Source organism: Empidonax traillii, unplaced genomic scaffold (assembly GCF_003031625.1).
Source record: "Empidonax traillii isolate 1590-97213 ecotype Southwest subspecies unplaced genomic scaffold, ASM303162v1 scaffold3:size4013460, whole genome shotgun sequence".
NCBI classification, from domain to species: Eukaryota; Metazoa; Chordata; class Aves; order Passeriformes; family Tyrannidae; genus Empidonax; species Empidonax traillii.
The window spans coordinates 2142838-2151849 of NW_020955196.1; the positions used below are offsets into that span (position 1 = coordinate 2142838).

General features: G+C 41.5%; 1 protein-coding gene across 1 annotated transcript; it reads right to left on the bottom strand.

The window, feature by feature from the left end:
• Positions 1-367: 367 nt before the first annotated feature.
• Positions 368-8334, bottom strand: DNAJC25 (DnaJ heat shock protein family (Hsp40) member C25). The gene is made up of 4 exons (XM_027910066.1): positions 7993-8334; positions 6871-7023; positions 4610-5080; positions 368-1420 (listed from the first exon to the last, which is right to left on the bottom strand). Exons 1-4 carry the CDS (start codon positions 8299-8301, stop codon positions 1298-1300), a joined length of 1056 nt encoding a protein of 351 aa, XP_027765867.1. The 5' UTR covers positions 8302-8334; the 3' UTR covers positions 368-1297.
• Between the last annotated feature and the right edge of the window lie 678 nt (positions 8335-9012).

Sequence of the window (9012 nt, forward strand, 5' to 3'; positions counted from 1 at the left end):
AAGCATAGAGAAGCCTCTTCTGTGAAGAATGAGGCCAGGTCCCATTTGCAGAATCAGAAACTTCTTGCTTCAAAAATTAATATGCATTTTAAAATGTTTAGCTACTATGGGCTTTGTCAGGAGCAGCACATTCAAAAGCTGCGCCCCCAGAACCAGTCTCTGCAGAAGGTAGCTAATCAAGCACCATCTTCAGCAGTTCCCTTCAGAGGAACTTGCTTTTACAGGTGTCATAAACGAGAGGAGAAAGACTGTGCTCCCACTTGCCCTTCCCCAATAAAATCAGGAGAGAGAAGGTAACAGAATCCCTTTTACCAGCAAATCATGGAAACTCTCTGACCTGGGCCAAGTTACAGAGGAAACCACAGTCTGCTGTTGTGCATCATTTATTCTAAGTACTCTGAGGTCTGATCAGAAGAGATAAACATATTGAATACTTTAGATTTAGAATTTAAAACAAATTCAATGTGCATATATAAATTTTTATTTACTTAAGGCATCAAAATTGCCCTTTTTAATAAAAGGGTCAGTTTTCCCTTTAACCAATACTTTGGTGAAAGAAATATCACATTTAGTAGACTAATATTCACTGGTATACTTGTTCTGAACAAGCAGGTATAATTCAATGTACAAGATGAAAAAAATGAACACAAAATTTCTAAACATACTATTTCATGAATTACTCTGTAGAACAAAGAATTAAGGCTTGTTTGCATCACGATGATGATCAATCATGCATCATTTATTCCCACAAAAAATAATTTCCATTTCCAACTGGACCAGGAATAGCAGTAGTCTGGTATAATCCCCATAATGGTTACATCAAAAAAACCTAATTTGGCATCTTAGAAATTAGATTGAAAAGTAGGAGGAAAGAGAGGAAAACAGAAAATGGTCCTTGCTTTGGATCCTTTTTATGAATTTCCAGAGTCCACTTGCAGGAACCCTTCAGTTTAAAGAGGAAAAACAGGACTTTCAAGGATTGAACTAGGAACACTTTCAGAAAAACTAGAGTTATGGTTCCATTGATGATGAACGTGAAATATCTAGCAAAAATACACTGTTTGGAATAATGAATTCCATACTGAGATCCCCAAGTAAATGGCATATATACATTGAGCTGAGCCTGTTTAATAGGTCTGATTTACAAAAATGGTAAACCTGTATTATGCTTCAGCCTGATTTAATAATTCCTGAGTTTTAGATCACTGCTAAGTCACAGCAGACAAAACTCTGAAAGATGTAATAAAAAGTTCTGCAAATTACTTTCAACTTTAGCACACATTCTGTTCGGCAACTTTTAATCATCAATAAAAGTCAGTCTTCCAGGTCCTTCATTTTTCATCCACCTCCGGTATCTCTTCCATCGGGGATCCATGGCCATCTTCTTCTTTAACTCCTCCTCTTGTTCTCGTTTATAGACCTGATAAACAGATAGAAGTTTTTAATAAGGCTAAAAAAACAGTTTAAGTGAACCTTAAGTGGGATATGTTTACACTTCAACCATTTGCCAGTTTATTATTCTTACAGAAGATTGAATTGCAACATGGAAGCAGACCTTGGCCGACACAAAGTGCCAGAGCACCTGCAGCCCAAGGGTTGTAGTCCAGAGACTTCCCTGTTTTGTTTAGAGCAGAATTACCTTCTTTAAGATGGTACTGCAAGCTCCAGAACTTTTAATCCAACTAGATGCTTTTGTATTCAACAAAACCACATACACAGTAAGCAATGGTGTGATGGTTCGGACTTGGTTTTTTGTTAAATGTTTAACTCCCTAGTAGCAGTTCTTCTTTTTTCTTTTTTCTACTTCTCCCAGGGCAAAGGAAAAAAACTATGCAAATTGAAGAACTTGAAAATCCAGTTAGTTATATAAAAAATATATTTTATGTATATTATAGTTAAGATGTTATGTACACAGTAAACGGGAATCCAAACATTCCTCGAAGGAATAGGGAAAGGAGAAAAAGGGACAAAAGGAAACAAAAAGGGACACCAAATAGATATGCACAATTAAATTCGAGAATTAGTAAAATAATTAGTAAAACAAATTTCACCACATCCCTTAGAAAGTAGGATTGGCAGACATTGCCAGTATTTTCCAAGCTTCCATGTGGTAGGTCAGTGGATGCTGCAGGCCTCAGTTTTAGATAAGCGAGATTACTGCAGGGACTCATCGTTCTTGAACTTCGGCAGAAGAGAAGAAGAACGAAGGTCACTTCTTTCTTTTTATTTATACTACGATTTACGTAAAAATCGTATGGAATACTGGGAATATTGCCCCTTCCTTGGTTACAAATTTGTAACCAGGGAAGGCCTAGATTAAAACCATCACAAATGGCTAATGCTTCAAGTCCCTCCTCAGCACACGTACTGTTCAATCCAGATGTTCAGCTCCTCACTATAGTTCTCCCATTTCAAAGTCATTATCTCATAGAATGCTGCTATGGAACTTTTTATTCCTAATTAAGTTAAAGTTAATATCTCTGCATCAAGTATTTGCAGTACCAAGTGATAAATAATTACATTTCTGACAAGAAACAGTGTCATTGTAATGAAATCTACAGTTATCAGCAAAACCAGTTATCCATTAAAAAAAAAGAAAAACGGCAACAGCACTTATGCTTTTATTCTGGAATGCAGTTTACGTAGATACAGCCAGTATCAATCTCAATACCACAAATGTTTATGGTATCTCAGTGTCACCTGACTACTTCTGACTCAGAAGGCAATTAAATTTAGGGTTTTCCTATGCATGAACAAGATTTTAAAAGCATTATAGATTGCTACATAAATACACCACCTCAATATTCAGTGAAGAATCATTAGGAAAATATTGAAGAAAAAAATATTGTGGAGGTCCATGATGTACCCGTGTATTGAATTCTTGATCTTTCCCATCCTGAAAAGGGCATTAGAAAACTGTAGACATCTCCAATGATGAAAGAACATAGAAGCTTCTGGGAAGAAACACTTAAGAGCATGTTTTTCAGCCTAGAATATACATGACTAAGTTTCAAGGATATGGTAGTGGCACACAAAAGCACCAGTAGTCCAATAAGAGAATAAGGCATTATTCTAATTTTCCAGTAATACTGGAATGAGCAGGAGTCTGTATGGCTTCCAAAAAACCCCATCTTCTACAAGTGTTAGTGAACTGCACAGCAGTTCACTGAAATGGCACAGCAGACACTGAAAGCTTTAATGCATTCCAGTGACTAGTTAAGTTTATTAAAGAAAAACTTATTAAAGCAATTACCTACAAAAGACACTATTTCCTCTCCAGGAAGTAAAAAACAAATATTACTATACAGGTGCAACTTTCATGTATTCTTTACTGAAAATCAACAGCTGGCCACAACAGGAAATAGTGTGGGCTAAACAGACTTCACTTGTGGCAAATACAGCTCTTTTATATTCAGTGACCCAAACATCACTAGCTAAAAACATCATGGATCAGAAACCATGACTTTTTTTTCCCCATCCTATCTTACCTTTTCCATGTAACACTTGCTTTGACTAGTAGCATTGCTCAATCTTTGCACTTCCAGATTGCTTTCTAGCAATCCCCTCCTAACTGAACACGCATATGCACCTGCCAGCGAGTCCTTTCCTCACAAAAGCATCTATTTTACTATTTTCCTCTTGAGGTTTGCAGAGTAATACACTCCTGTCTTCTTTTGAAGAAGCATTCTCTTATCTTTGGTGCCCTGCCACCATCCCGTTTCTTTTCACAGCAGATGCAGAGCAGCAGCAGCAGCAGCCCCTCTTCCCCCTAAGTAGGCCAAGTTTGTATTTTCAAGTTATTTTCTTTAGAAACCTCCCACCCAGATGGCCCACAGATGCACCTCTGCAGTACAATCGGAGTATTTTGTCAATCTGCCATGCCCCAGCAATCCCAAATCATTCTGGCCTGCAAATTCCGTGCTGTGGTTAATGTTCTTTTGCTGCTCTCACAGAAACCTTAACAATTATGTATTGACTATTTAGTAACTGGCTATACATGGCAACAGTACCAGTTGTGGCCTTATATACCATCCTTACTTCAGCAAGTATTCAGCACTGCAAGAACAGTCCCTGACTCACTGAAGGTCAAAGAATTATCATGAAACAGTTGTGGAAAAACCCAAAACAATAACAACAATAGCAACAACCACAATAAAAAACATCCCTGAGCTTGGAATTAACAGCTTAAAAGGCTGATGACATAGGAGTTTCAGACAATCAGGGTAATCCTTATTACAAATTATTGCTTTTTGGAGAACACAGAACAATCTTCAACCTGCCATAATAACCTTGTCATAACACACTGTCGTAAGAAAGCCTTTTATCAGATTCAGCTGAATCTTGTATGCATACATGGATGTCCCTTGATTGAGCAAATCCTTTCCTACAACCACGGGAATAGTCAGGAGCGGTTGTCTACCAGGCCATGTGCATAGAAAGTCAAAGTAAATACACCAAGTGGTTGTCTGACAGTTTTCAATTTAGAAAGCAAAAACTGAAATTGAAGCAATGCTTCGCACAGACCCATCCCAAGCATCTTCACCAGATGCCTGTTCTTACTCTGGGAGCAATGGATAACTAACATTAGTTTTTCACCAGGGCTACCCACCTCATAGTTTTCTCGTATCCACAGCTGCCGTTCAAGAAAGGTCTCTTTTTGATGATCTTCTAGGCTGTCAAACTGAGACTGAGACATTTTCATGTATCTTCGTATGATATACAGCTTCTCTTCCACACCATACTCTTGCCCTTTAATAGTGAAACAATAAATCCACCAACAGTACCAAGCTATGTATTTGCACAAGTAAAAAGGAGCAAGAAGGATCTGAAATAGAAGGATATCATATATCTTGGGCTTCTGATAACCACCCTTTATATCTATTTTATTTTTAATAATGTCTTTGATAATTTCTTCCTCTTCTTCACGAATTTCTTCTTTTGACCGCCTGTTCTTGCCTTTTTCTTTAGTCTTGTTAAGCAAACCTTGTTGTCTCGCAATCTCAGTGGCTTGTATACGGTATTTTGGTACAGTAGCTAAGTAGTTGATAGCTTCATTGTAACTACTCCACCAGCTGAAGAACTGTAATTTAAGAACAGTAAAAGTAAAAAACTTATTTTTATACAGACACATTCCTATCTGGAGGTCTGACAGGAAAAAAAGGACATAATGCTGTCACACGCCTTCAACCACAGTTACATCACAGTAAGGGTAAAAACTGAGGGTAACAGTTCTACTGCGGTATTACAGAAGCTGTAATCATTCCTCTGAACTCAGTAAAGCACCTGGAAAAGAGATGCACAGAACCGTATCTCACAGCAATTTACAGGGACAAGCAAGGACAAGCAGGCACTGTTCTGAATGGTTTGTTTATGAGAAGATGGTAAACTTCTGAAGGTTAATGCCAGGCTGTGCCAGCCACTCTGAAGCCCCACTCCTTGGACTTATAAATAGAGCAGCCAATATATGAACATTTAATGATACAATATTCCCCATTATTCATTAAACAGAGATTAAGTATGTGACTATCTCATTAGCCTGACAGGATTTACTTCACAAGATTCAACATCCCTCTATGATCTCCAACTGCCCTCTGAATTTCAATGTGAATTTCAAAGAAACCCAAACAAGAAACCACAAATATATTGACTGGGTGAACACAGAATCTGAGAATATTCTGAGAATATCCTGAGTTGGAAAGGACCCAAAAGGATTGTCAAGTCCAACTCCTGGCCCTGCACAGCACAACCCCAAGAGTGATTCCTTCTGAAGACAGGAGGAGACGACTCTCACAATCAGCTCAGAACTGATGTTGTTCCCATCTAGTGCCTTGTAAATGACATGAGATGAGGCAGGGGAATCATGGAAGAAACCAGGTAGGCACCTGAGTAAAGGCCAAGAAGTAGAAACAACAAAAAAGCGAGATGGGCAAACTAGTTTACACAGATGCTTACACTGAATTTGCAATCATATGGCAGATGGACTGCAGGAAAGTGTCTCCACTTACAGCCAAAGGAAGAAACAAGATGTGAAATAAAACTTTTGCCATTGGAACAAAATCAGAGAAATCAGGTATTTGGTTGCATGTCACATTAGAATTTATTATTCCAAACTCTCAAATTCTGACTAAAACGTTTTATTATTTCACCTCCCAATATCCCACTAAAGTGAGATATCTTGCACCACAGACTAAGCTGTATCTTTATATCTTAAACTTCTTGGTTATTTTTAGTGATGTTTGACCCAGTAACCCAACAGATCCAAAAAAAAAGTTATGCATCTTCCTCCTCTTAAATATTTGTCAGCAACAGCACAAGTTTTCTCATCTAAGACACAGGCTGTTTTCTTGACCTTGGACCTACCACCTTCAGAGTAAACTGCTGAAGAGAATTTGCTTCTTTCCTGACTTCATCATTGTGGTGTTTCAAGATTTAAAGGTGCAAGAGTCAAACCTTAGTAAACTCCTGATCTTCTATGTGAATTGAGTCTTGAATTTAATTTGTAATTAGTCAGTTTTTTAAAAATTTACTTATGCACCTTGACAAACTGACACCCATTATTTGGAGCACTAGTCCTGCCTGTGCTCAAGAACAAGCTATTCTGAACCTGCCAGGAAGAACCACGTAACTTCTTCAGAAAAGCTACACTTGTCTCAATGAAATTAAAAGAAAATAATCTCTACTTTTGTTCAAGGTACCAAAGGCAGTTAAAAATCTGCTCAGTACATCCTGACTTCAGGATTGTTATGGACACCACACAGAACTTCAGCAGAGGAACAGACCCTCACTTTCTATCAAATAGCACATTATGACAGGTTTCACTGCATCTCTCTCTTCAGAAATTCAGAGAATGATATAAACATGAAATTTTACCTGAAACACAGAGATGGCACACACAGTTACTAGGATCACTATTCTGACATCCACTTTAGGTGCCAATCTTCTGCTGTAGTAGTGGTAATAATGCCTGTAATACTCTTCAGGATGATCCAGCATGTAGTCATAATCTTTACGCGTTTCTTCATCCTGCAAGATGAGATGAAAAACACATTCAGATTCAGATTCTGAATGACCACACTGCTGTAGAACTGGCAATAGATCAAGTGAGTATGAAGCACAGAGGAAGATCTTTGGTCCTTTACTCATATCCTCACTTATTTTGTTCTCACACTTATCTGCTCATGTACGTAGGTCTTAAAATGAATAAGCAGGCACTGCGTGGAAGACATTTAAAACTGGAAAATAGGCAAGTAGTTGAAATCCAGGCGATAAGTATTTTTAACTTCAGAAAGGAAGTCCAGATGGACTGGAGCTAATAAATATTGCTCTGGAAAAGATTTTCAGATGAAGAACCGATTACAAGACTGTTTTACAAAACTTTTAAGAATTAGTTTACAAGGCTGTGGAATCTGTCCAATGGAAGGCCATTTCAAAACCTTATTGTTCTCATTTTCTCTGGGTTTTTCCACATTCTCCCCCATATAATTTTGGGATGGGAAAGTTAATTTTGACAGATTCAACTGCATTCCATTCAACACTCCCCTTCCGAAAGAAAAAACAAACAAACAAACAAACAAACAAACAAAACCTCAACCAACTTCCCTTTTTTAATTCCTTGTAGTCTTAAAACACCTATAGGTCTCTTTCTTCCATTCCTGGGCTCCATCTTTGCAAAAAACAGACATGTTTCGCCCTGATAAGCCTTCCCTTACAGATCCCATTATGCTACCCTGCTCACTGCTACTTTTAAAGGTATGCCTCTAAGATAAAGAGCAGTCGGCTCATTATAAATAAACAAAATAAATAAATAACGTTTTTAAAAAATATTTTCGAAAGAACGAATCCTAAACACAAAGGGATTTCCAAGGGCACTCCATCCTCCTCCCCGCGCTCCCGGGCTGGTTACCGAAGGAGGTTTTTTCGGGGTGTTTTTCCTCCCCTCCCTGACTGCTTACCGGAGCGGCTCCGGCCGCGGCGGCGGTCCCGCTCTCTCACCTTGAGGGTCTCGTAGGCGGTGGCGATGAGCAGGAACTTCTCGTGTGCCGCCTGCGCGCCGCCGGCCCCGCCGCCCGCGGGCTCCGCGCGGTACCGGTCGGGGTGGTACTGCCGGGCCAGCTGCCGGTAGGCGCGGGCGATCTCCGCCTTGCTGGCCTGCCGGCTGACGCCCAGCACCTCGTAGCAGACGCGGCGGCCGCAGTAGAGCCCGTCGGTGAGGCCCCGCGCCGGCCGCGGCAGCAGCGCCGCGCACAAGCACAGGCACAGGCACAGCGCCCGCGGCCCGCCCGGGCCCCGCAACGCCGCCATTTCGCCGCCGCCGCCGCCGCTAGCCTCGGGCCGTGCTCCGCGCCGTGCGCGCGGCCGGAGGCGGGGCCAGCGCGGGGCCAGGCGGGGTCGCGACAGGAGGCGGGTCGCGACAGAGCACGCGCTAGGAGGGGGTCGGGAGGATGGAGCCGCGCTCTTCTCGGCGGTGCCGAGCGATAGGACGAGTCCTTTCCCCCGATTTCTCGCAGGCTGCGCCCGCTCGTTCTTTCAGGCGGCAGTGTGCCCGCGCGGCCGGCAGCGCCCGCGCAATCCTGGGATGCATTAGGAACAGCGCTGCCAGCAGGTCGAGGGAGGTGATCCTGCCTCCTCAGGCCCAGTGAGGCCGCATCTGGAGTGCGGTGTTCACTTCTGGTCTCCCCAGCGCAAAAACGACTGGAGCTACTGCAGAGGGCCCAGCGGAGGCCACGAAGATGATGAGGCGTCCGGAGGATCTCCCCTATGAGGAGAGACTGTGGAAGCTGGACCTATTTAGAGAAGCCTGAGAGGGGACCTTAATGCACACAATATCTATTCTAGGGTGCCTAGAAGAAGGTGTCATACTCTTTTTCAGTGGTGCTCAGTGACAGCATAAGGAGTACTGGCCATAAACTAAAACACAGGAAGTTCCACCTCAGCATGAGGAAGAACTTTACACTGAGGGTGGCAGAGCACAGGAACAGGCGGCCCATGGAGGTCCCGGAGTCTCCCTCTTTT